Below are 27,151 nucleotides of genomic sequence, written 5' to 3'. Positions count from 1 at the left end.
CCTGCAATTCTGTGTCCTGAATCAGAGACCAAATCCTCGGAGAAAGCGAACAGCTTCTGCAGGGGAGGGAGGAGCAGCAAAAGTGTTCTCCCAGGTAAGGATCTGGGGTGAGAATGTGGGGACCAGCCCTCCCCACCCCAGTCAAGAAACACCCCTCCCCCCCACAAGCCCACTCCCTGTCCCCTGTGGCTTTCCCCTCTTCTCCTATTGGAGCCAAACTCACCTCCTCTCTCTGAGACAGCAGGACTCTGGGATTCTGGAGGTTGGGGGTGGTCATCAGACGGATGCAGGATGAAGTTAGATCTCGGGTGCCAGCTTGCTCCCGGCCTTCTCCCAACTTTTTGCACCTGCCTCTGGGCTCCTCGACAGCTGCCCAGTGTCTGCTGGGGCAACACAGAGGCCGGAGGAATTTCCCTTCAAAATGCGCTTAGCCCAGCCTTGGGCAAACTACGGCCCGCGGGCCGGATCCGGCTGTTCTATCCGGTTCTCTTGCTCTCCCCTCCGCTCCTTTACTTTGAATTTACATTAGTTCACACAAACACTCCATCCATGCTTTTGTTCCGGCCCTCCCGTCCAGTTTAAGAACCCATTGTGGCCCTCGAGTCAAAAAGTTTGCCCACCCCTGGCTTAGCCGCACATAGAGCACAATGTCCAGGTATCCCTCCTGCCTGGCCCCCCAGCCAGGGCCCCGGCTGCCCCCCAAGAGGAAGCCCCACGCTGAGCCTTGATGAGCCTGACCAGTGGCTGGTGACACCTGTGGCGATGCCTGGTGGCCTGCTCTCTGCGCAGCCCGGGCCATCCCAGTTCCATACCACCCTTGCCGCCCAGACCTCCCCAACCTGATCTCACACCTTTCTTCTTCGCCCACCTGAGGGGCCTGGGGTCTGCGAGGAGTGACCCCTGACCAGGCCTCTCGGGGGCCCTCCTGTGCCCCTGTTTCCCAGTGGCCTTGTCTCCGAAGTGGCCGGGATGGGCCTGGAGTTCGCTTGGGAGGGAGCAGCTGATGCAAGGGAACTGTGTCCGAGTGCAACGCACCTCGCACCTCGGTGAGGGTGGCACCTGCACCTCCCGTGGCTTTGGATCCTGAGACGCTGATCACCCACTCCACGTGACCGTGATGCGCCGCCCCGTCTAAGATTTCCAGTTCGGTAGCAAATGCAATTTTCAAGGAAAAGCACGCACCTGCCCTGCTTCGGGTGTCCGCTGGGCCCTGCCTAACAGCCCCTCACCATTCCGCTGGAGGCTCCGGCACTCAGGGGAGTTCCGGCTGCCGGTGGAGCTGAGCCCCACGCGCCTACAGCCCCCCTCCCCTGCTCCTGCCCCTGAGACTTGGCTCAGGAACTTCCCCTGCCGGCTAAGGACACACATGCCCTGCCGCTCGCGTGAGTGCGCTCCGGGGAGCCACCGCCCCTGGGCGCCCCCTTCAGCAACCCGGGCTTCCGGCGATCGACAACCGCTGCGGGGGGTGGGGGGGATGAGAGAAGTACAGAGGCACCCTCCCCCCCCCCCGGGGTCTTAGCCGTCCACCCGGCTTCTGGCTGCACCCCAATATACCCGGTGGCCCGTTTCCATTAGCCAGACCCCTAGAGGGCTGGCAGAAGGGCATCACTGTCGACGCCCAGAGAACTTGGGGCGCCACTCCCGCGCGGGAGTCTCCTCGTCACCCCGGCGCTGCCTTCGTCATTCCTGCGCTCTTTTGAGATCTGAGCTCCTGCTTAAGCGCCCAAACCTTTGCTCTCCGAGCGTCAGTCCACATCCTTCTCTTTCCAGCCTGCCCGTCCAGCTGCTCGCTCTCCTCCTCGCGGGCCCCCTTCCCTGCTCCGGCCGCCGGCTCCGACCTTCGGGGGCCGTGGCAGGCGTGGGGAACAGCCGAACTGATGATCAAAAACGCGCCTTTGTGGTCGCCCTGCGCGCCTTGGCCATCGGCTCTCAGCACAGACGGGCGGGGCCGGGCCGGGCCGTTTCGCCGCCCCCACCTCCTGGCGCCCTGGCGCTTCTCCGCAGGGAGTGGGAGGAAGCTGGGTGGGTGGCGGGTGCGCGAGGTTCCCCGGAGTCCCTAAACCCCGAGGGCACGTTTGGCTCGGGTGCGGCGTGGGCGGAGGGGGAGCGGTGTCCCAAGGCCGCGGGGGAGGGAGGCGGGGCCTGGTTTCGTGCGGGAGTCTCTGGCCAGCATCCCTTGCGGGTCCAGAGTAGGGGCGTCGCGACCCGGTGCGGGGTGGGGACGCGGTGGGAGGCTCCTGTCCCGGACTCCGCGTCAGACGGGAGTGGGGGGCGCAGCGCTGCCACTAGAGCGTTCAGCAGGGGGCGCTGCTCCGGGCGTCGGCGGGGGTGGGGTGGGAGGGGGCGCTGCTCGCCGCGCACACTTCCCCCATTATTAAACACTATGTTCAAAAGGCACCGGGGGACTTCCCGGAGCCACGGAGCTCGCGCCGCCCGCCCGGCCGGCCCACGGAGCCCATGGACCTGAGCGCGGCCGCCGCGCTGTGCCTCTGGCTGCTGAGCGCCTGCCGCCCCCGCGACGGGCTCGAAGCCGCCGCGGTGCTGCGAGTGGCGGGGGCAGGGCCGGCCGAGAGTCCGGGGGGCGGCGGCGGCGGCGGCGGCGGGCGCACCCTCGTCGGGGCTGCGGGCGCCTCTGCTGCCCCGGCCGCCGCGGCTCCTGGGGCCCGCGCCTCGCGCCGCACCACCGGCTCCGGCTTCAGGAACGGCTCGGTGGTGCCGCACCAGTTCATGATGTCGCTTTACCGGAGCCTGGCCGGGAGGGCTCCGGCCGGGGCCGCCGCCGCCTCCTCCTCGGGCTCTGGCCGCCACGGCCGCGCGGACACCATCACCGGCTTCGCAGACCAGGCGACCCAAGGTACTCGCGCCTCCGCTACGCCCGTCCATCCCGTCCCGTCTTGGTGGAGAACACCGCCAGCGCCGTGCCCCTGCGCCATGCCATTCCGGGCGCGGCCTGTCCCAGCCTCAGGTGTTAGAAGGAAACTTCGCCGAGGCCCATGCCCCCAACCTGCGGCGCCTGGATTGTGGCGAGAGACGCGGCAGCTCCCGGGCCGGCCCCAGAGGGCTGGGTCCATTTCTCTATGGGGTTGCCCTGGCCCGGCGGCCGGCGGCCCCCTCGAGGAGGCAGGCAGGCAGGCTGAGCTGGAGATCCGGAGAAGCCAGAGGAGGGGGTCTGGCCGAGAGGGACTGCGTGCAGGTAGTGGCGGTGGCCGCTTCTTCGTTGGCAGCAACCTAGGAGGCAGCTCCCAGTCTCTGGGGGCTGTACAAATTGGGGGTAACTCAGAGGCATGCGAGAGAGAGGCAGGCATCAGACCAAAGCAAATGGCCCTTGAGAGGCTGGTGGCATCACCAGGTACCCAGAGGCCCTTCTCTGCTGCGTCTGGGTGCAGGTGTGTGGCTGTGGGTTCCCGTGCTGGGCCCCTGGGCCCGCTGGTGGTCCAGGACTCAGAAGGGCCCAGCGATGGGGCAGGAATGCAGGCCTCTCCAGGACCAAGCACCCCACCTCCCTCCCTCTCCCCCAGGCCCTCCAAAGGTAGGACTGGGTGAGGCCGTGGTGATTGCTGTGTCATCTGGATTTTATTAATTTCTATTGATGTCATTAAAGCAGATAGATAGGGGAGATTTAAGTAATTTCAGCCTTAATTCTAAACAGCCAGAGACCCAGCATAAAAGGCAGGAGAGACGGGAAGGCAAATGGGGCTGGAAAGTAAGTATTGACCAAGTCACCCACCCTGCCCAACACACACACACACACACACACACACACACACACAGAGAGAGAGAGAGAGAGAGAGAGAGAGAGAGAGAGAGAGAGAGAGAGAGAGACTGCTTTACTTTGGGTGCAGGGACATCCTGGGCCCAATGCCCTGTAGTCTGGGGGGAACTTCAGGGCCTGGCGCGCCCCCAGGACTGGAGGCTGTGGTCCTCATAGGAAGGCTGGGTCCTGGCATACAGACCCAGGGAAGCCCCAACCCCTAAGGCTGCTGGGTGGGCTGCCAAGTGAGGGGAGAGCTGGGGTGTGCAGGGCCCTGGGCTGGCAGAATCACCAGATGCTCTTTCTTTGGTTGTTCGGCCTGCCTCAGCCTCCGCCTCAGCCTGAGCTAAATCCTTTCCTGGGGCGCCAGCTCGGCTGTTCAGGCAGGTAAGGCCGCCTGTCCTTCCTCCCTCTGGAGGGAGGGAGGGGCTGCAGTGGCAGCAGCTTGAAGCAGGGAGAGGCTGTAGGGCAAGGTCAGAGAAAGTGCTCCAGAGCCAGCCCTGGGGAGAAAGCATGCCGTGCGTGTGTGTGTGTGTGTGTGCGTGCGTGTGCGTGTGGTGGGGGATAGTATTTGCTCATTGACTCTCCTGCCTCCCTCTCCATCCTGAGCTTCAACTTGGAGCTGGGCTTCTTGAGGCCCCAGGAGGCCACTGGCAGCGCCCTCACCTCAGACCTCAAGAGCCGGACCTCAAGAGCCGAGGGCCTGGTGAGCACAAATCTCCACTGGAGGGGGGAGTCTGCACAGTCTTTGGGGCAAAGCGAAACCAGATGACCCTCTTCAAAGGGAGCTCCTTATCTGCTGCGTGGTGGAATTTCAACTTTTTTTTTTTTCTGAGCCCCCAAAGAAAAGAGTGCGACAAGAAATACAATTCGGAAGCCCGAGATAAGGCATAGCGGAGAGAAAGAGGAAGCCAGGGAAGGGACGGGGTCCTGGAGGCCAGAGACCTCATGCAGCCCCCTGCCCGCACTGTGGCCAGGCAGTCACACTGCCCAAAGCCTTCTGATAAGGCCCCTGGTGCTTCCTTTGCGGCCTTTCTCCCTCCATCGGAGGTGGAGGAAACGCTGGGAGAAGCTGAGCATGGAGCTCCGCATCGCGACCCGCTCATCGCTCTGAGACTTTGGGCCGGATCCGGGTCTGCTTTCCTTGGGCGAAGGGAGGAGGCTGGGCGCACTCCAGGGTCTCTGGAGTCCTGCTGACGCGTCCCCTCTGGACGAATCTGCCTGGGAGCCGGCTGTCGCGTTCGGACTGGGCTGAGGGAGTGAAGGAGCAGTTTTCAGGAGACAAGAATTTTCCGTTTCGTACAGCCGGGACACCGCGGCTCCTGTAGGTGCTCGGCAGAGCAAAAAGGAGCGGTCCCCGTATGGCTCGGGACCCCGGGCAAACAGTCTCCGGGCCTTGGGAGGGGCGCACGACTTCTGATGCGTCCTCCAGGCCTTATGTCCGCCAGCAGCCGAGAAAGTCTGGCCTCCGACCTGTCCCCGCAAATCCGTGGCTCTGGGGCCGGCGGCGGGACTGTAGTCTTGGTCTAGGCTGCGGGGGGCGGGGAGTGCGCTCCTGGCCGCGCAGCTGGACAGTAAGTGGACGCGGGTGGGTTGTCGCGGTGGAGGGACTTTGGCCCCGTGGAAGTCGGAGCTTCCTTTCCTCTGAACCCGGCTGGCCGCTGCGGGCCGAGGCCGAGACGTGGGGGCGGGCGCCAGCTCCGGCGGGCCTCACTCCCGTATCTTGGTCCGGCCATTGGCAGTCAGGAGGCCCCACGGCCAGGAGTGACATTCGGCTCTTTCTCTCTCTCTGTCTCTGCCCGTCCTCTGCAGACGAATCGGCAGCCGAGACCGGCCAGAGGTTCCTGTTCGACCTGTCCAGCCTTTCTGACGCGGACGAGGTGGTGGGCGCGGAGCTGCGCGTGCTGCGCCGCGAGTCCCCGGAGCACGGCCGCGCCGTGCCGAAGCCCCCGCCGCTGCTGCAGCTGTCCACGTGCCCCGACGCCGCGCGCGCGCCGAGCCTGCTGCACTCTCGGGCCGCCGAGCCCCTGAACGGGGAGCGCTGGGAGGTGTTCGACGTGGCGGACGCCGTCGGGAGCCACCGCCGGGAGCCGCGCGCCCCCCGCACGTTCTGCCTGTTGCTGCGCGCCTCGGCGGGTCCGGCGCGGGGGCCGCTGGCGCTGAGACGGCTGGGCTTCGGCGCTCGGGGCGGAGGCGGCGCGGCGGCGGAGGATCGCGCGCTGCTGGTCGTCTCCTCCCGCACGCAGAGAAAGGAGAGCCTGTTTCGAGAGATCCGCGCCCAGGCCCGCACCCTCGGGGCCGCGCCGGCCGCGGAACAGCCGCCCGACCCGGGACCCGGCACCGCGGCACTGACTGCTGTCCTTGGCGGTCGCAGGAGGCGGCGGACCGCGCTGGCTGGGGCCCGGGCTGCGCAGGGCAGCGGCGGCGGGGGCGCGGGCCGCGGCCACGGGCGCAGGAGCCGGACCCGCTGCAGCCGCAAGCCGCTGCACGTGGACTTCAAGGAGCTGGGCTGGGACGACTGGATCATCGCGCCGCTGGACTATCAAGCGTACCACTGCGAGGGCGTTTGTGACTTCCCGCTGCGCTCGCACCTCGAGCCCACCAACCACGCCATCATCCAGACGCTGCTCAACTCCATGGCGCCCGACGCGGCGCCGGCCTCCTGCTGCGTGCCCGCGCGTCTCAGCCCCATCAGCATCCTCTACATCGACGCCGCCAACAACGTGGTCTACAAGCAATACGAGGACATGGTGGTGGAGGCGTGCGGCTGCAGGTAGCTGGCGGGCCGGGCGGGGAGGGGGCAGCCGCGCCGCCGAGGACCCCCTGCTGAAGAGCAGCTGAGGGCTGGGCCTGGCGCCCAGTGCGCGTGCCGGTCGGTCGGACTCTGGCCCCGCGCCCGCACGGAGGAGAGAACGCGCAGGTTCACACTCACACCCACAGCTCGTTTACTCACGCACCCGTTGACCGTGACTGCACCTGCAAGCCCTGGGCGGAGATGGCCGCGCTAGGGATGTCACAGCCACGCGCACTCGGCAAACAGGTTACCCAGGCACCCACTGCCTCCTTTGGGGAGAGGGTGGTGTTTGTGTTAATGTTCAAATAACAGACAGGAAATCAGGTGGGAACAGGCTAGGGAATTGCCAGCTCCAGAATGGGTGAGCTAAAGGGGTACCTGCTTAAGTTTGATCCCACCCCTCTTTGTTTCTGGCTGGGTGGCTGAGTTCTGGGGTGTTGGGCCCGGGGACCGCAGCGTCGTTTCTGAAGGTTTGGGGCACACCGAGGCCAGCCATTCTGGGAAGGAGCAGCTGCAAAGGCCTTGTCTCTTGACTTTTAAGATGGAAGGTGTCCCCTCCGTTTTGACAGGGAGCGTTTGTCAGAGCACATGGTGGATCTTCCTAGATCTCTGCCAAGGCCAGCGCCCTCTCTCTCTTTAAAAACCAGTTCCTATTGGGAATTATCTAGAAAGCAGGAAAAATATTCTTCTTTGGGAGGGGGGGGAAAGTCTGATCTGACATGAAAGGGGCGAGGTGCATCTGCAGCTCCGAAGCCGGGCAGCCAGGGGTGGTGGCCGTGCCTTGGGGGGCTCTCAGGGGGAGGCTAGTGCAGTGTCTGGGAACGGGGGCGGGAGGAAGCATGGCTTTTCCTAGAAACCTGCCAGGAGGTTTTCCTAGGATCTGCGAGGAGGCGCTAGGGCCGCCCTGGGCGGGCTCCTGCAGAGGATTCTGGGGGGCTGCGCTTCCTCAGAGTGGGCGACATGTGCTTAGCTATCAAGTCTGTGTCTTACACGCTGTCGCTGTGTTGTTGCTGTCGTTTCTGGCAGTGTGATAGTAGCGGAAGTGAAGCCACACAAAACTGCTTTTGTGCGCATCCAACTCCCCGAAACCCGGTGGTTCAGAGCAGGAGGAAGGTCCAGGCTGTCCTGGCTCTGTCCTGGGGCATTTGCAGGGAGGGTCCCGGTGGCATGGGGAGCAGAGGTGGAAGTCTATCCTCCAGGCCCTGCTTTGCCACAAAGTGTCGTGTAGATGGTAGAAAGCCTGTCCACGTAAAAGGGTAGCTCAAACACGACAGCCTTCGTAGTTTCAGTTCCGCCTGCGAGTCCTTTGTGGCCTGTGTAAATGGTTGGCGGAGGGGGAGAAATAAGTTGGGGTCCACCTGTCTGGGGCTGGGAGGGCTCCCTTGAAACTCCCCGCAGCTCCTGAGTGCTCCTGTTTAAGGCGGTACTGGGTGTTCGTCTTTAGGGTCCCTGAGAGGATGCGTTCTACCCTTCTTGTCTTGGATGCTGAGGCCCAGGAACAATTACACACATTTTCATTCTTAGTGATTACATTCTTACAGGAGAGAGAGAGAGAGAGAGAGAGGGATGAAAGATTTAGATACAGCTAATTTATTTAAGGGCCCCACCCAAGTCTTTTTTTATCCTTTAAAATTCCCCCAAAGGAAAAGAAAACACATTTATAATGTGAATTTATATGCTGTGGCTATGTGGGTAGCTATAAATAATCAGAAAATGCAACAGTTTCTTCAGGTTAAAATCCCAACACCCCCCCCCCCCCGCCCCCAAGTGGCCGCTCCACTTCACGTCCCTCGTCCCTCCCGTTTCAGTGGCTGGGCCTAGACGGCCCTGTTACGTTCATGGATTTTGCCAGAGAAGCCCCACTCCTTTTCAAACTCTGATTTTAATGACGACGGCCTGGCGATTGCTCTGATACCTGTCACATGAAGACTAAAAGTTGTAATGTTAGAGGTTTTAGAAAGGGAGTTAGAGAAAAACTATAGCTCAATATTACCCTGAAGGAATTCTAGGGTACTTACTATCTTTGGACAAAAGCAAACATTTAGCTATTTTTTTTTAGCGACTAGAAAAAAAAATGTGGGAGAAGAAATTAGGGTTTAGCCTGAGCTTTTTGTGGCAGGTAAAACTCTCCATTTCCTTCTGACATCTCCTTCCTGCATCTTGAGCCCAGGTTGCACCTGGGGGGCGGGGGTGGGGAGGTGTTGACCTTGGCCAGGGACAGTTCCTTCGCGGCCCTGATGCCTTCAGTGTGCTCTTTGCTTACCACACAGAAGGAATGCCTCCTGGGTGTCCCCTGGAGCTGATGGCACCACAGGGACCACCTGTGTCCCCTGCAGCTCTGCTCAGCCCCCGACGTCTCCGAGGTAAACGTAGGTGAACCGGAGAGGGCGTGCTTCACTATAGAAATGACAGCAGCAGGGCTGCCATGTGTGGAGGCGGCTGGTGTTGGCTGCTGAGATCTGGTTAGACCAGCTTTGACAAGGTGCGGAGAAGGGGTTCTGCCAGCACAGTTGGTAGTGCCCTGGACTGCCTGCCTGCCTGTCTTCTAGGCAGGGGGGGGTGGGGGAGTGGGGCCGTGCCTCACTGGGGGGCGAGCTGGTGGCTGGCAAGCAGAGTAGTGTGTCAGGACTGTGAGTAAAGGCAGTCCCCCTGCCCCACCCCGCCCTCCGTCACCGCAGTATTCCTCCTGCAGTAAATTGAGTTTTTCATTTTGTTGGGGAGAACTGTGCGCTCCTGTTGAGACCATCTGCACCACTCTTCCTGCTGGAGAGGAAGGCTGGGCACCCCAGCTTGGCCTGAGGGGCTGGTGCATCTGCCAAACACCAACACGGTCTGGTCACTGCTGCTAGAAACCAGGCTCCAGGAGGAAGGGAGACCCCTACACTGGCAGGCGGCCATGCCCACCGATGCCCAAACGCTTCCCTGGCTGAATGCTAGCTTTCCAAGCAGCGGGGCTGGGTCCTGCGAGAGCGTGGCCGGGCTGTGTCCCCTTGGCTTGGGGACGCCTTCAGTATGCACACGCCGGCCTTCACTTCACCGTCCTGGCATTTTCTTGCTCACGTGGCGTGGCCAAGAGGAGAGGTGTGGTTGTGTGACAGTGGAGCCACGCCCACCAAACCCAGCGCAGTGACTTCTCCCACGGCAGTCTCGGGGTGTCGGCAGGAATGGGAACCTTGCTCAGTGCCGGAGAGAGTACTGACCACCCTGTGGGTGAGGTCGGAGAAGGATTCACATCCTACAAATCCTGGATCCTGTTCGCTGTTTCGGTCACTCATGGCAGAAAATAGCTGGGGACTGTAGCCCGATGTTCTCCTTAGAGCAGGGAGAAAAACGGAACGCTTGCCCAGAGCAGCTTGTGCACAGAAAAAGGCAGACTCTTCCCCTGCTTGAATCTGGTGTCCAGGAAATCCCGTGAGGGGGACAGCACCACAGCCCTCTGGTCACCAAGGACGGGAGGTGTGGGGGGAGGGTTGCTTATTCCCGGGAGCAGGTGTCAGTGGGGATGCAGACCTTCCGCAGGTGGAAAGCAGGGCCCTCTCAGTGGGCTGCTAGGGGCCTCTCAGTGGGCTGCCAAGGGCCTCAAGTGGGCTGCCAGGGGGCCTGGCGGGTGGACGGAGCTCTGGAAAGCAGCGGTGTGTCCAGGGAGGGCAGGGCCTGCAGTGTCCTCTCAGAAAGTGTCAGGATGGGGAAGGAAGGAGTCAGCGGACATGGGGACCCAGCAGTTAGAAAAGGTTGGGAGTGAGCATGTGAGCGAGAAGAGACTGGATCCCTCCGAGGGTGTCCGAGTGGCGCCACAGTCTGGCCCCACACAGCCACCTGCCCGTTCAGGGCTCCACGAGGCGCCTCCTGAGAGGTCTGGACAAGCCGTGGACAGCCTCCTCCCTCCGCCGAGCTCAGTGCCATGTTCTCAGGAAAGGTCCCCTCCTGACCCCAGTCCCAGAGCTGCCTCTCACAGCATCACAGCTCTTGCCTGTGTGTTCACAATACTCTCAGCCTCTGCTGGTGCTTCATGGATACCGCGTTGATTTCCACCCGGGGCAAGGCCGGCGCAGGGAGGCCAGGACCTCGGGGGTGGGGCTCAGCTCACCAAAGCCAGGACCTTCCCTGTGTCCCTGCTGCGGGGCACTGCCAGCCCAGCTCAAGTTTCCCTGTGCTCATGGAGCGATGGGCAGAGCCACCCTCAGGCTGGGATTGTCCTGTGACCAAGTCCTGGGAAGGCTCCACCTGCTGCTGGTGCCTCCCCGGGGCAGCGGAGGAAAGAACGGGCCGTGCCTTGTTGGCAGCCCAGACAGGGACCTGGTCTGTCCCAGAGCCCCTGGGCCAGGCAGGCCAGCCTGTCGAAGGGTGGACTGCTCCACCAGGTCCCCACAAGTCCCCAGCCCCATGGCCATGTCTGGTCCAGCTTGCCGGGGAGTGAACCAGGGGCAGGTATCAGATGGCTCCTCCTTCTCTCCTGCCCGATGGCCAGGAAACGGGGGCAGAGTTTAACATGAAGAAGCCCTAGAGGGGGGAGTGAAAAGGTGCTGTTTCTAAGTGCTCAGGCAGCTGGACCTTCTGGCCCGTTGGGCTGGAGCAGGCTCCCCCATCCATGCCCAGAGCGTGGGGCTGCACAAGCAGGTGACCCCAGGGAGGCTCCCGGTGAGAGAAGCCTGTTCTTCCCAGGAGGCCACACTTCCCGTCCGCAGAGTCACCTGCATGGACGGGGCTGCAGGGAGAGGGTCGGAGGTTGGCCTCCATCAGCTGTGGGGGTGACGGAAGGCTTGGCGTCTGCCCAGTGGGCTTCATTCATTCAGGGGCGTTTTCTGCTCATGTTCACACACCAGCTTCACCATAATCGCGGGTGTCGGGCCGACAGCGGGCCTGGGACTCGGCCGTAGACTCTCCAGGAAACGTTCCGGTTGGAGCTTCGTGGCAGCAGCGGTAGTTACAGCAGAGCCACCTGGGACGGTGCAGTTGCAGGGCGTGAGGTCATCGAGAATTAGTTTGCATTTCAGGTCGGGCTTATACTTAATAGCGCACGGTCCGTGGGCGATGGTTGGCTTCCTCCTGCCACGCACACATCCCGGAGCCGTCCTGCGGGCCCTCCCTGCGTCTGTGCTGGCAGAAGAAAGGGCTGCCTTTTCCTACACCCATCCCCCTCCAACAGCAAGAGAGCCACGGAGTGCAGGCCGCTCCCCGCCAGGTGCTTCTACGGGCCGGTGACTGTGTTCTCAGGATGGCCCAGGCCCAGCGGGCTGGTGTCTGGAGCACAGTTTGCACTCTTACTTTTTGCCTTTGACAAATTTCCTTCTGCAGAAACTTTTTACCCTTTTTTCTAACGGGATATGAAATAAGTTGCCCAGAAAAGCAAGGAAAAGCTTCTGACAGTGGAATCCCAGCGCCGTTGGGCCTGGCGGTGCGGACCTTCCAGGAGGGGTGGCCAGCTTGGCATTTCTGTGCTCACCACCTTTGGGGCGCGGGCACACAGGAGTGTGGCGAGGCAGGGACTGGCAGTCTGGCCAGGCTGGAGGTGGGCCAGGGGCTGTCTCCTTCGCAGAATCATCTGCGCTGTTCTACTGACCTGCGTGGCAACCACCACACCCAGGTCGTTGCTCCATCGTGAAACAGGGTGGGGTGCCTGTTCTGGGCCGAGATCCCATTCAGACACCTGATGGCCAGAACCTAGGGCCCCTGCGGAACCTTCCAGGGCTGCGGTGTGCTCGTGGACACCAGGCTCCCCGGGAGGCTTACTCATAGGAGTCCTGCTGATAAGAGGGAAACACGCCGATCCAAGTGCACGGGCTGCGTGTCCCTTGAGGACGCTCCCAGGGCTACTGGCTGGGAAGGGCCGCATCCAGGCCAGCGAGCTGGTGGTTTGGGGAAATGGCACACCATCTGTACCTGTTGTACGTCTTGTCCTACCATCGAGCCCGGCTTTGCTCAGACCTCACACATGTGGGCCATCCTCACCTGCATTTGTCAGCGGGGTGAGCGAGCCTGAAAAGCAGGGACACGTTATATCGGAGGGCTTTCCTGGTCTGCATACCTGTCTCTGAGTGACTGAAGGCTGCCAAGGGCGGGGAAGGATACCCGTGTCCGTGTCTGAGTTTCCCCCGCGGCTCGGGGCAGCCGCTTGGCTTGAGGTGAGCAGGCGGCTTGAGGAAGGGGTATACCCACGAGCAGGGCTTATTTCTTGGCAACTTATATTTCTGGGTCAGGACCTGTCAGAGTGAGAGCAAAGGCAGCCACTCGGCATTCTGTTTAGAAAATGGTGATCCAGGAAGAAAGCGAGCTGGGGATGAAGCCTGCCTGGCTGGGAAATACTCCAGTGTCCCAGGCCAGCCCCAGAGACGCTGGAAAGGGGCATTTCTCTGGCATTCTCCGCTTCAAACACGTCAGAGCGAACGCGAGCATCCTTAGAGTCTTCTTCCTCGGCATTTTACCTTACACTGTGGTGCAAACAGCTCTTACGTTTTCTGTGACAAAGAATCATATTTGCATCACTTTAGGTCTTTTGGCTCAAAGTATTTCACCTCAGATGAAAAGTTAGTGCATTTTTTTACAGGGATTAAGTTGCTGGCCCTGGGGCCAGTGTTGGCGCAGTTCGTTGGGCATCATTCTTACGCACCGAAAGGTTGCTGGTTCAATTCCCGGCCAGGGCACATGCCTGGGTCGCAGCTCCATCCCTGGTAGGGGGCCTGCGGGAGGTAGCTGAATGATGTTTCGCTCTCACATCAATGTTTTTTTCTCTCTCCCGTTCCCTTCCTCTCTCTCTAAAAATCAATAAAAAAATAAAATTAAAGATGCTGACCGCAGCTTGCCCTTTAGCAGATGACAACAGGGGATTCGGAAGGTTTTGCATAAAAATATATATAATGAAGCAGCTGTTTTCTCCATACGGTTTCTGCAGAGCTCCTGCACCAGGTGGTATGGTTTCCATGGGGCCTGGGTGGGTGCAGCACCTGACATGACGGGCCCCCCACCCCTTACCGAGCACATGCACATCAGTGACTGACGCCAGAACTGTGATTTTAAGGAAATGGGCAAATCCCGAAGTGACAGCAGCGCCATCACAGCTCCGTGACATGCCATTCCCTCAGCCGCTATAGACAAAACGAATCGTTTGGGGGTGGTTAGAAATCCCTTGCATCTTGCATTGACACTCGCTGTTTCTCTGCTTGGTTCTGGAGTAAGAAGGGGAACGGGTGTGGTTTTTAAACCCTCATTTCACTCCAGCCGAAATCTCCTTTGTGGGCAGTTTTCCAGAACTGGTTTGGCCAGAGCAGGACTCCATGGCTGGAGATGGGGTTGCCTCCTGGCCCCCCAGCCTGGCCCTTGGGGCGACAGGAGCTGACGTTGTGAATGCCGCCTGTGCCCAGGCCAGCCAGCAGGGCAATCTTCAAGGGCAGGTACAAACCCGCTGTGTATATGTATTCTCAAGTTTAAATAGATTGTACATATCGAAATGTAAATGAACTGTAAAACAGCAATCTCTATTTTTCTTGACAATTACATAGCAGTATATATTTGTTACACACGCTTGCATACTCTTCAGTAGCCATTTTGATATTTTGTACAGATAAGCTGATTAAATATTTTATGGATAAAACGGCTCCTGCCTGGTCTTTGGAGAACGACTGTTTTGGGACTTGTTATTCTGTGTCAGACACTCAGACTCCTCGGCCCGGAGAACAGTGTCAACCACACAAGCGCCGGATGGCTGCACGGACGCCAGGCCCCCGGGAGCGCTGGGTCCATCAGTCCTGACGCTGGTCTCGCCCCCTCCAAGCAGCTCAGGCTGTGGCTGCTGCTCCCTGGTCCTGTGACTTGTGTGACGCCGGGTAGGACCTGACACAGCCCCACGCTTTACGTGCCACTGCAGGGTTCAGGGGAGAGGGGCCAACGCAGTGGAGGAGGTTTTCTCGTTGGAAAGTGAAGCAGTCACCTGTAAGAGTGCGCCACTGCCAGCAGCTGGGGTGTGTGCACGTGTGTGTGTGTGTGTGTGTGTGTGTGTGCGCGTGTGCGTGTATGTGTGCGTGTGGTGCAGAGCTGCTCTGAATGCACACAGCCTGCTGCCCTGGGTCCCATCTCAGTTCAGAGCGGGAGTGCCCTCCGCAGGCTCTGAGAGCCGAAGCCCGAGGCCCAGCTGAGGTCACCTCCTCTGCAAGGCCCACGGTGGCGTTAGGGACACCGGCCGCCCTGCAGCTTCGGAGGGCCCTTTCACTCAGCACGCTTCCGGACAAGTACAAGGATCCGCGCTCGTTCTCTCGGGGACACGGCCTCGGGTCCTGCGGCATCGCTCCTAGACCGGGCGGCAGAGTACCCTCTGCACAGCTTGCTGCCACTATTGGCTCACAGTGACTTTTCCTGCAGGTGACGAGAGAGCCTTCACCTGTTCCCTACGTACTTCTGGGAGAGGGTCGGTGACAGAGCAGCGGTTGTGGGAAGGTGACGGTTCTTGCCCTCACTGGACCTGCTGCCAGGGTGGCTCCTGCGGGATGTGGGTGGGGCCTTGGCAGAGTGATGGCAGCACATGCCCATCCTGTGTGCTCCAGTGTCCCCGAGTGCTAATGCCAGTCCCTGCGGCCACGGAAGTCTTTCTCTGGAGAAAAACTCAACGAATCTGCTTCCTTTTTGTTCCTTCGTTTCATTACTACTAATTAAAGGAGTCTCTTTGGGATAAAAAGTATGTTCCCCTTTAACCAGCTCATAGGTAGGAACGATAATTGTATAAGCTTTAGGACCCTGCCATCAAAAAGTATAGTCTTGCCTGGCGGGCGTGGCTCAGTGGTTGAGTGTCAACCTCTGAACCAGGAGGTCAAGGTTAAATTCCCGGTCAGGGCACATGCCCTGGTTGTGGGCTTGAATCCCAGTGTGGGACCTGCAGGAGGCAGCAGATCATTGATTCTCTCTCATCATGGATGTTTCTATCTCTCTCGCCCTCTCCCTTCCTGTCTGAAATCAATAAAAATATATTTTTAAAAAAAAGTGTAGTCCTTGTCATGCTTTGCTTATAACAATCCTCAGTCAGCTCTCCGTTTTACTTTCCAGTCTCTACCTGACCCAGCTGGCGTTCTGTGGTCAGAGGGTTACACATTCATCAGTCACAGGGAGAAAGGACAGTTGGGTGGGGGACACTTACAGCACTACCCTACTTCCCAAACACGGACAGAGCACGTCTTCTCAGGCTCCGTGATGCCCAATGTGGAGATCGGCTTCTCGCCCCCTCCCCTTTGGCCTGATGCCTGGTCACTTCTAAGCAGGTGGAGGCAGAGATGAGCATCGCTGAGGACAGGGTTGCCTGCCCGGGTCATGGATGCGCCTGCTCCTGTGTGCGGGAACGGCCCACACTCTCTGCTCAGGAGGCACAGTGATGGGGAGAAACCCGTCCATCGTGACGTGTCACCAGCGCGGAGCCACCGGCAGCCTGTGGGCGTCTGCCGAGCCCTAATCACATGCAGGTGCGCGGCCGGCAGCGGTGGCCACAGGAGAGGCCCAGATGTTCCCCGCGGCCAAGCGGGGAGACTTGCGGAGGCGGGATCCCAGTCCCTCCATCAGGGAGGGAGCCCTGCAGGTGCACCCGCACCCCTGGCTGCAACGGACGCCCAGTCACAGGGTCACATTCCCCTTCCCGGGAAGAGGAATTTTCCCAGGGACGTACCCGGCCAGGAAGGCTGTCCGGGCGTGGGGAGGTCACGCAGGCCCCTCGGCCACAATGTCTGAGGAATGCGCCAGAAAATGAAAACACAGGGTGTCCCAGAGCAGTCTCCTGCATTGTGGCTGTAATTCACACTTGGGGGGCTGCATGGGGTTAGTGCTCAATAAACAATAACCACATATTTGGTCGCTGCTAATCCCCAAACGCTGCAGGTTTTCTAATCTTCCGTGGGAGAATGGAAGCAACAGTTGCAGCCGGAGGGGACAAGAATGGGCCATGAGGTATAGTGGCCTTACTTTCCTGTCGTCCCCCGCCCCCCCCCCCCCCATGTCCTCGAATCTGTGACTATACCCTCGTGTCCACCACCAGCAGGCACGCTTTCTTCGAATGCACTGCCCGAGGCGTTTCCCTCACCCTGAAAACGGATCTGTTGCACCTTTCCTTCTAAAACTACTCACTTATACCCTACCACCTACTCTTCACTTCCCTGCCAACCTGGCTCTCTTCTGCCCGTCCCGACTCCCTTCCTACCCCTCCACGCCTGCCAGGCTGCCCATGGTTGCCTCCAGGAGGCAGCATGAGGCCGTGGAAAGAAGGCCGTGAAGGCTGGCTCTGGAGTGGAGGCCTGCATTGAATCCCAGCTGTCAATCTTGAGCAAGTCACTTACCTTGGCCACCTTTGTGGTCACCTGTGACGTGAGTATAACCATAACCTCGAAGGGCTGCGAGGCCTAAAGGGGACACCCTGAAAGTGGGGGGCCTTGCTCTTCCTTCCCCAAGCCCAGCCAAGTTCACCCTGTCCTGGCACTGGAAGCAGCCTCCTCCCGTCCCTCCAGGAGCTGGCTCTCAGGACCGTGACAGGCAACCCAGAGCCTTCTGTGACCTCACCTGCCCCGCTCTGGACGCCTCGCGTCTGTGGAAGAGGACAGACCCATGTCCCACATCCATGAGACCACTCACCAACATCTCTGTGGGGCACAGGCAGGAATCTGTCCCCTGGGAAGCGGACAGCTTCTGTCCTCGCACTCCTGCAGGAGGGCTTCGGCCTTCAGGCCTCAGAGACGGGTTTGTTCACAGAGCACCCTTAGTTTCACGCAGCTCCAGCCTCAGATGGCTCCCGAAACCCCACCCCCACGGAAGGAGGGGCCAAGTACAAGGGAAGGCCAGGAGCAAAGGTGGTGTCTGTTGTTCCTTAAGAAATGCTTGGCTTCCGGCACCTCTTCTAAATGGACTGTAAGCCCCCTGCGGTGATCTGGAGCATCCTGGGCTGTGTGCGCTGGAGTCCTGCCTGCAGCATGGCCGGGGGCCAGAAAGCTGAGCCAGGTGAGCAAGCATCTCCCCTCACCCCGCAGAATGAACCAGAGAGGCCGAGACGGCAAGAATCAAGTTTCAGGCTGCGTGACACTGCAGAAACCGAGCTATGGTGGGGCCCTCCACTGCACCAACGGGAAGAGACAGGGAAGGAAACACAAGTTTGCTATCACTTCCCTTTAGGTACCGTTTTATAGAGCATCGACCCTAAGCCAGACAGGGTGCTCAATGCCATAGGCACAACCTCCTCTGCCCACATTTAAAACGGACAAAACCCTCCCCAAATCCAAAATCCAGAAACTGAAGCAAGTACTTCCATAGACGAAGAGACGGGTGGGGGTGGGGGTGGGGAAACGGGGGGAGCGGTTCAGGGAGGCGAAGCCCATGTGACACCACAGACCTATTCAAGAGCAGAAGCAGCATTTTAAGTCTGGTCTCCACTTACTGCCTAGATAAGAAATTCACTTTCTGGAGAAGCAGCAATGAGAGACAGACACAAAAGGAGAGAGCCTGCTTTTATTTAAATAATTTCTTTTACAAATTTCAAAATCACCTGGAATGTACACAAAGGTCGCTAGTAAAATGCAGGGAACATTCTCCCTCTGAGCCATGAGTGAGCGGCCCAGCGCATCTCCGTGCATACAGGGCCTTCTCCTGCTTTTCCACGTCCCGACCCCTGCACATCCCTTCCTCCCAGCTCAGCTTTAGACCCCATTCGAGTTGTGCAAATGGTCCCAACAATGGTTTTGTAATAAAAACATCGGATCCAGAATTAGGTGTTGCTGTGTATTGTCGTGTCTCCTTAGTGTCCTTTAATCTGGAATTAAATTTTTTCTTTTTAATCCTCACCCCCAAGGGAAGGAAGAGCCAAATACAAGAGAAGGCCAGGAGCAAAGACATTTTTTTCCATTGCTTTTCAGAGAGAGTGGAAGGGAGGGAGCGGGAAGCGGGGAGGGAGACAGAAACATCGACGGGTTGCCTCCCACAACCGCCTTGACCAGCGGGCAGGAAGCGAACCCACAACCCAGGTATGCACCCTTGACCGGGAAATTGAACCGGTGACCCTTCAATGCGCGGGCCGACGCCCTAACCACTGAGCAACACCAGCCAGGGCTGGAAATAAATTTAATTTTGATACAATGTAGGATAAAGAAGAATCAAGCCTTTGGAGGTCACTGGCTGTCCAGGGGTTGAGTAGGGGAGCAGCTGGCGAGGGAGGGCCCTGGCCACCTTGGGCATCAGACCGCGAGAGCCACAGGGGCTGGCTGCCTCCGGAGAGCCTCTCCCACAGCCCACAGCAGACTGAGGACCAAGGGCACGAGGTAACCTGAACGAAGTTCAGCCTTGGACAAGGACCACCCATGTGGCTGACGGGGACATATACCCAGAAATGCTTCTGGAAAAACAGACTTTATCCACCACATCAATATTAGCCTTTTATTTCTACTCTCATGACAGTTAATATTTATTATTGTTAGTACCAATCTTTATCTAGATACTCTTGGTCAGGCATTGTGCGACGTGCTTGAATGTTGTCATCTTCTTTAATTCTTCCAACCACCTGAGGCATGCATGATTATTAACCCTATCTTACAAATGAGGGCAGCGAGGCACGGAGAAACGGGATGAAGTTGCCTGAAAAATCACACCGAAGGTCAGGCCTCAGAGTTCCCCTACCTTATCGCCTCCCACGTATGCATGGAGACATGTAGCCTTTTGTTTAATCCCTAATGAAATAAAATGAACTTCAATCTCCTGACATCTGGTCCTTCCTTCTCGAAGGCAAACGCTGAGAGGAGAGGCTTTTCAGTTTCACAGGGAGACTGTGACCCGAGTCTACCTCGGAGAACTGTGCAGCTGGTACCCCTCCTCCCCCGGCACACGGCCACCAGGCCAGGCAAGCTCATGAGCGCTGGTAAAGCATTTATTTCAAAAATTTATTTTGTGCTTAGACGATAAACAGGAAATAAGAGCCAGTAATACCTTACTTTGTCATTTCACTTCTAACCAGTTTTTAAGTTCTGAAGAACAAATGGAGATACAGTTTCATCCACGTGGGCTTTTGGGACACGGAGGCACGTGGTCTAGTGACACTGAAAGAGAAGCTGGGATGCTAGTCTTCGTTTCAGTGGGTACGATTCTCCCAGGACTTGCTTAAGTGCTCAAGTTAGTATCACTGAGCGTCTCCTGTCTGCCAGGCAGGTTGGAGCAACAAGTCCCAGCTGCTAACACCAGAATCTAGAACAAGCATGTCAAACTCAAAGGCTAACACGGGCCAAATAAATGAGGCATGCGGCCCGCGGGCCGTGAGTTTGACATGTTGGTCCAGAAGCCTCCCCACACAGATGCCCTGAGGAGTTGGTGTGCAGCCTGAGCTAGGGGCCTATGTGTGCCCAGCTCCTCTTTGGAGCCAAGAGCACTCCTTGCCTGGAACTTGGACCTTCCCGTCTGAAAAGTCATTTGCTCTGACGCAGAGGCCCTGCCTGCTAGTAGCTTGTCCAACACTCACCACGGGGTTGGCAGCATGTCAGGGCTGACTGCCATCAGGGGCTTCAGGTTTTGAGAGGAGGGCCAATGCCGCATTGTCCGTAGCCGGAGGGATTCCTCCCGGAGGAAACCGAATGCTGCTGATGCAAGACTCAGTGCGATTTGTTGGCTCCTGAGGCCCCAGGATGAGTTGATTTGGGGAAGGCAGCAATGCTGTTTGCCAGCCTGGGCCAGAGAACAAGCTTCTTCTCTCCTGGACCTCCAGGTGTCCGGAGAAGGCAAATTTACATAATTGAATGGCTAATTTTGGTCCATTATGGTCCATTAGTAAAACAATTTCCTCCCAACTAATATGCTAATGCGGAAACGGAACCATCATTGATAGTTGTGCTCTATTCAGCAATTTAAGGATGCCCTTTTGGAAATTACTTTCTAGGAGGTTGTCAGAAGAATCGTAATATAGCTAAGACTCTATCCTCAATGCCTAGCACAGTACTCGGCTCACTGCTTGGTCCTCAGTGGAGTTCCGTTGGAAAAAATCACAGGAGAGGCAACTGTGTATGGTAGGTTCGAGTCGGGCCTCCCCAACCTGGCTCTGGAGGAGAGGAGCCTGCAAGGAGCTCACCACCCGGCAGGCCCAGGCTTGGCACGGAGCTGGCTGGCTGTCGAGTGGCGGGAGGCATAGCCAGAATCCTTCCACAACGCTTAGTCGGTTCGCTGAGCAGAGGGATGCCTGGCCAACTTCACTCTGGCTGATGCAGAAGGACCGGGAATCACACTCCTCAGGAAAGCTTCCCAGAGACGGACACAGGCAGTGCCTGCCCCGATGGTGGCTCTGCGTGGGCCTGCGCCCCGGTGGCCAGACAAAAGGCTGCCGTGGCGGTCTGTGATGTAGGCCTGCAGGCTGTCCTGGTACCCAGCCTGATAAGTGATGGTCTCGGCAAGACCTCGGCAAGGTTAGTTTGGGCTGCTCTTCGGCTTCTGTCCTGAGGGAGGCTCAGGTCCCCTGGCAAGATGCCCTGCTGACCACGGCCTGCTGCTGGAACAGGAGTGTCCTCGTGGGTGTACACACTTCACATACCTGACGACACACCGGACGCTCTCTGACCTCTTGCATTTCCTAACCTCCCCTAGCAGAGCCTTCTCTACAATGTAAGTCAATTAGAACCAACTGCATTGAGCCTTCCTCTGGTCTGCAAGGGTCCTGCCTACCAAGACAAGCTGCATGGCGCCCCTGGGCAAACAGCAGAGGCCTGTTTAGGGCACTGTGTTCCCGAGCCTCGGAAAATGTGTGATTGAACCTATGGCATATTTCGGCACCTGTGTTTACTGCAGCCAGTAGCGTGGGACGTTGGGAGCGGGTAGTTTTTAAGCCAAGAGGGTCTCACGTTTTTCTCTCTTCCATAATCAAACACTGAAATTAAGCATTTACCTACGGAGTCTACTAGTTACTACTGAGAGTCAGTACACCACGGCCCCTATGCACCAGCCGTCAGCCCTTGCTTCCTTATGTCGCGACGTCCACTTTGGACAGGTCATCCTTCAGCCAGTCCGCGACCATGCCAGCCATTTCCTGGTACGAACGGAGGATGAAAGCATGAGCTATTTTTTTCTCACAGAGCCGAATATCTCCTTCTGGGAAATCTTTCTTTATGTCTTCATAGTACTCCGTTGGACACCAAGCATCTATAGTTCCATAGTAAAACGTAAGCTAAAAGACAAGACAAAAACATGGATTAGGAAACACTTTCCCCTCCCTGCACAGATATGACACCAGCAACTGGCAAGCAGCCTGCTTTACCAGCCCCCATGCCTGGCCCTGGGAGCCGGTCCCAAGGCTCCCTCCAGAGAGTGGCTCTCTCAAGGCTGTGAGCCTTCACGGTTTGTGGGAGTGAATTAAAAGGCATCTGATGGGAAGAAACGCATGTAGAGAGAGCCTTGTGTGATAGACCACCCACGATTCACGGAAAGGACTCGCCAGCAAAGTTGTGAATGTGGAGGCTGGGCTGGTCGCTGGAGAGATGGCAGAGAGAATGGGAAGAGTTATTGAGACAAAAATCACTGCCGAGGGACTAGTGACCATTCATCACACACTTAATAGTTTCCATACAGCCACATGGTAGGCACGTGGGGCATGCTTGTTGGATGCACGCAAAGATGAATCAGACAGACTCAGGCTTCTCCACGAGGCAGGTGAAATGTGACCAGAAGCCCGAGCGTGTCTGTGACATTTCCACAAATAGGCTCGTACGGCAGGAGTGTATGCTGATTCGGTGGGGAGGTGTTATAATCATACTTTGGTGACAGCGAGCAGGCTGGATGGAGACAGAACCTCCTGTGAGGCATTACTAAGACTGATCTATATCTGCCCACAACACACACACACACACACACACACACACACGTATACATTTATACACACATACAAATGTGTATATATGTACACATGCATGTGTACATGTGTATGGGTTCATATACATATATGTGTGTATATAAGTACATATATAAATATGTATATTTATGCACACATACACTTATAGTAAATACATATATATGTGTCTAGCTTTAGGCTGTTCTTCAATAAAAACTATGTTTTAGTTTTTCTGCATTTCTAAAACAAAAAGGCAACAAAAGTGAAATCTTATTCAGAATGGCACATAGTGGACACGTATACCAAAAAAAGAACTAAGTTTTAAGGACCCTGTGCATCTGTTATCACTGAAAAACAAACAAACAAAAAACCAGTTATGCCTGGCTCCAGCCCTTAAGTGGCCAGTCACACCCACTTGTAGTTTCCATAATACAGCAAATTCACTCGCTCCCTCACTCACTCAAACCCTTATTCATTAACCTGTTCAGCAAATACTTAATGAGCATCCGCGCTGTATTAGGAACCAGGAAAACAGATAATAAGACGCAGTTGCTGGCGGGGGAAGCTTAGAGGCACCATGTACACAAGATGTCAGAGCCCGGATGAGGGATGCTGGCCGGAAGCAGTGGCCAGGAAAAGGTTCCCCAGAGAGCTGATGCCCGAGTTGAGTCTTCAAGTTGGGGGAGCACACTGTGGGGAGCACGCAAGCAAAGCAAGCAAAGTAAAGAGTCTGAAGGAGCATGGTGTGCTGGGGAATTGGAAGCTATTACATATGGCTGGAACGTAGGACAGTGGAGATAAGACCAGCAAGGGAGAGAGACCGGGTCATGAACTTCCGTATTATGCTAAGGAATTTATTGGGGTGACATCGGTTAATAAAATTATATAGTTTTCAGGGGTATAATTCTATAATACATCATCTGTATATTGTATTATGTGTTTACCATCCCAAGTCAAGTCTCCTTCCATCACCATTTATCCCCACTTACCCTCTCCTACCTCCCTCCACTTCCTGTCCCTCTGGTAATCACCATATTGTTGTCTGCCTATGAGGTCCCCCCGCCCTCCTTAATCCCTTCACCTTTTCACCCTGCCCCCGACACCCACTCCCCTCTGACAGTGGTCAGTCTGTTCTCTGTATCTATTTCTATTATTTGTTAAGTTTATTTTGTTCATTAGGGTCCACATATGATTAAAATCACATGGTACTTGTCTTTCTCTGATGGCCTAACTACTACTTGAAACATCTCTAATGAGAGGTCTAGTTTGGTAAGCCTCAGCATTGGGGAGATGCCACCCCTTCCCCGTGTGTGAAGGTGTCAGCCAGGTGAGCACGAGTAATACATGGATTACTGTGTGGGATACCTTCCGGGATCAAGAGACCAGTCATGTCCAAGTAGTTATGGGGTGCACACAGCCCACGGCAGGCACAAGGAACCTCAATACAGAGAGTTGATGCCCAAGTTGACGGAGGAGTCTAGATTGCCATGCGTGCATCTGATTTTCTCTCTCGATCCTCCTTGACCAGTAACCATCGAGAGTGTATTTGGTTAAATCTCTCAGTCCGGTGGGGGAATGTCTTTTTGTTTTTCAAATTCTTCTTCGGGCCAGTCACGGAAGGGCTCTCTATGAAAACACGTGGCTACTTCTAATGTCTTTACATACACTGGCTCAAGATACTTCCCGTTCCCTATAGATTATTAGTCACAGGCAATCGATCTGAACAGTGGCCTCTGCATCTGTAATCCTAAAACGGGAAACTATAAAAAAGGATGGGGTGTATGGAGGTAGTAGGGGAAGGGAGGACAGGTGAAGGAGAAAGAGAACCGGACACCAAGGCACGGTGGTTAAAAGCGCACACTATTAGGATGTCAACGTGTAAAAATGCATCACAACAAATAATAAAGAACTGATGAAAACTGAGAGCAACGTCCCAGGCTCTGTGCTCAGCTCTACACTCACTGAGTCCTTATAATCATATCTGGGGAAGGTACTTTACGTAAAAGGAAACTGAGGCTTAGAGAGACTAACTTGCTTACATCGAAACAATCAGTGAGTTGCAAAGGTGGGCTACATAAATCCAGAGACAGCATTCCTAATCAGCACCTTTCACTACTGCTTACAATCAACCATGAACTGATCAATGTTATTAAAACCCAAAACCTGCAGACCAGGTCTGACACCAGATGTGAAAACTGACAATCGACGGTGGCACCAACGCGACTGCCTTTACTTAACGTCTCTGCAGGTCTGGGTAGTTCTGGGCGCTGCATGCCACGGGGCGAAGACCGCTGTGAAGTACTGGAAATGTTAACCAAGAATCTCAGGCTATCAGTGGAATGTCTACATTCAAAGGCTGATAAGAAAAGAAGTGATTTCCCGTAGGTTATTTCTCCCTGGCACTTGCTTTGATATGCATGGGAATTGATAAAAAGCACACATTACTGAGATGGAAATTACCCCGTGCTCCCAAATTGCTGTCATATTAAGTAATCCATGTTTCTATTAAACACACCGTTTAATTTTCTCAGTCCTAGATTGTGATTCCCAGGAGGTGGTTTGCTTTCCTCGTGCGCTTTCGGCAAGAGGTGGGATTAGGGCTACCCTGGCCTCCGTACTCACCACGTTATTTTCCTTTCACGCCCCAGGATGCCCCTGTGGAGACATGGCCCTGCTAAGCAGCCCCTGCAAACTGCTGCAGCCGCCACCACACAGAACCCACACTTGCCGCTCCTCATGTTCTATTTTCTTTTTCTTCTCACTTTTTGCTCCTAAAACTGACAGTCGCCAACGACTCTAGACTTATCTCCATCTAGTGGTGGCTAAGTGGTTGAAATTCAGAAGTCAGACAGTCTTGCCCTGGAGAAGCTCCTGGCATAGGGAAAACATAGGCGTGTACAAACTGGCCCTTAAACACAGCAGGCAGAGAGAGGCCTGAACAAAGTGCAGGGGAACCTATATTCTGCCCTGAGAGAGTCAGCAAAGCGTTACTATACAATTTGAGTTGCTGGTTTTTATGCATCAACAATAGAGAATTTATTGCAGGAACAAAAGAAGTATTAGAAACCATCTTGTGACCCAAGTTTATAAATTTGATTTTGCTAATAGCTAACAACAAAAATGACTTTTAATGATATACCAACATCTTAAAATTTTAAATGTGAAAAAGCCATACACACAAGTCTCTATTAGTGATATATATATATATATATATATATATATATATATATAATTCAGCCATAAAAGGAGAAGGACATGCTGTCATTTGCAGCAACATGGATGGAACTTGAGGGCATTATACAAGTCTGTCAGAAGACAAATACTCTATGCTCTCACATATATGTGGAATCTAAAAACCAGTGAACTCATAGTAACAGAGAATAGATTTGTGGTTGCCAGAGGCAGGGGGTGGGAATGGGGGGACTGGATGAAGGGCGTCAAAAGGTACACACTTCCACTTAGAAGATGAGTAAGTCCTGGGAATAGAATGTACAGCGTGGTGATCATAGTTAACAGTACACATTACATATCTGAAAGTTGTAAAGAGAGTAGACCTTAAAAGTTTTCATCACAAGAAAAAACATGTGCAATTATGTGAGGTGATGGATGTTAACTAGACTTCTTGTAGCCATCATTTCAGAGTACACATATACATCAAATCATCGTGTTGTACACCTTAAACTAATACAATGCTACATGTCAATTATCTCAATAAAACTAGTACAAAACCTCTTATCTGAATTACTGCTCTCTATTCAACGGTCCAGTAGGACTATTGGCACTATAGGAGTTGCGGGTCTAATAAAAGAAAGTTTTCCATTGTCTTAGAATTTTAGTTATTTACTTTTTCTAGGCAGTCCGGGGTCTCTTGCCTACATAGTCACTATCTTCAAAATCCTTCAATACAGAATGAAAATATTTGGGCAGGGATGTGTGGGGGTAGGGAAAGTGAGCCAAATAATCTTTTTAAAGTACTCAGGGGCACATCCGGGCTATCATGAGTAATAATCTCTTATTGAATGCTTAGTACATGCCACATACTCTTGCACCGTATTTATATGAGTGATGGCATGATATTTTTGGAATAGCTGTATGAGAATAGATACATTAAACCATTTCACTGGTGAAAAAAGGAGGCACAGTAACTTACCCAAGGTCATCGAAATAGCAAGTGGCAGAGATGGAGCCTAAAGCTCAGGCTGTGGCCCTCAGGACTCTGTTCCCCAGTATACAATACCCTCCACCCCATCATGCTCCACTAGAGAACTCCTGGGTAGTAACGTAAGTGCCACGACGAAGCTCTCAAGGTCAAAGTGACTCAGATATTTCCAGGATGATTCTGACATTTGGAACAGGCTTCACATTAAACAGGCAGAACTAACACAATCGGTTTCAGAGCGAGGCCTGGCGGCAAGGCAGTCCTGGTGAGCTGGTCCTGGGCGCGCTCCTTACGCTCCGCTGAGCAGGACCTGCGCATGTCTGAAGGATTTGCATGCTCAGATCTGCAAACACTGCAGAGGTTTGTTCCCAAGAAAACATGCACCTCTGGGCTCAGGTAGGCTGAGCGGGGTTGGGAGAGAGCCACGGCAGAGGCATTCCCGTTCCTGGGGACACTCTGCCCCTTTCCCACACCATGCTATCGCCCTGGCCTGGCCCTCTGGGGGCCGGGGCAGCACCACTCTGCAGGCCACCCGCCAGCGCTGCCCACCTTCATCAGAAAGCTGTGCCCTGTGTCCTGGGTGGGAACAGCGCCAGGGCCCTGTGGACGACAGCGATGCTCAGCTTCAGTCTGGCGGTAGCG

General features: G+C 56.0%; 2 protein-coding genes across 4 annotated transcripts in view; one reads left to right on the top strand and one right to left on the bottom strand.

Annotated features, from left to right (window-relative positions):
* Positions 1–2,457: 2,457 nt before the first annotated feature.
* Positions 2,458–6,528, top strand: GDF7 (growth differentiation factor 7; the record flags this gene model as incomplete). Of its 2 annotated transcripts, none has more annotated exons than XM_080683593.1 (2): positions 2,458–2,854; positions 5,576–6,528. In XM_080683593.1, the coding sequence occupies 2 exons, from the start codon at positions 2,458–2,460 to the stop codon at positions 6,526–6,528; spliced, it is 1,350 nt and encodes a 449-aa protein (XP_080539719.1). The 2 variants fall into 2 exon arrangements, with proteins under 2 accessions (XP_080539719.1, XP_080539718.1); XM_080683592.1 differs by having other exon boundaries at positions 5,564–6,528.
* Positions 6,529–17,989: 11,461 nt separating this feature from the next.
* LDAH (lipid droplet associated hydrolase) overlaps positions 17,990–27,151 on the bottom strand; it is an 84,141-nt gene continuing 74,979 nt past the window's right edge. Inside the window, exon 7 of one of the 2 annotated variants that reach the window (XM_080683011.1) lies at positions 17,990–21,690. In XM_080683011.1, the coding sequence (XP_080539137.1) occupies positions 21,487–21,690 (204 nt within the window). In that variant the 3' untranslated portion in view covers positions 17,990–21,486. The remainder of the gene's footprint in view (positions 21,691–27,151) is intronic. The other variant, XM_080683012.1, reaches the window with a different exon arrangement.

The sequence above is a fragment of the Plecotus auritus genome (assembly GCF_963455305.1).
Source record: "Plecotus auritus genome assembly, chromosome: 8".
Taxonomy (NCBI): domain Eukaryota; kingdom Metazoa; phylum Chordata; class Mammalia; order Chiroptera; family Vespertilionidae; genus Plecotus; species Plecotus auritus.
Note: the sequence above shows the minus strand (reverse complement) of the source record. Positions and strands in the feature narration are given on the sequence as shown.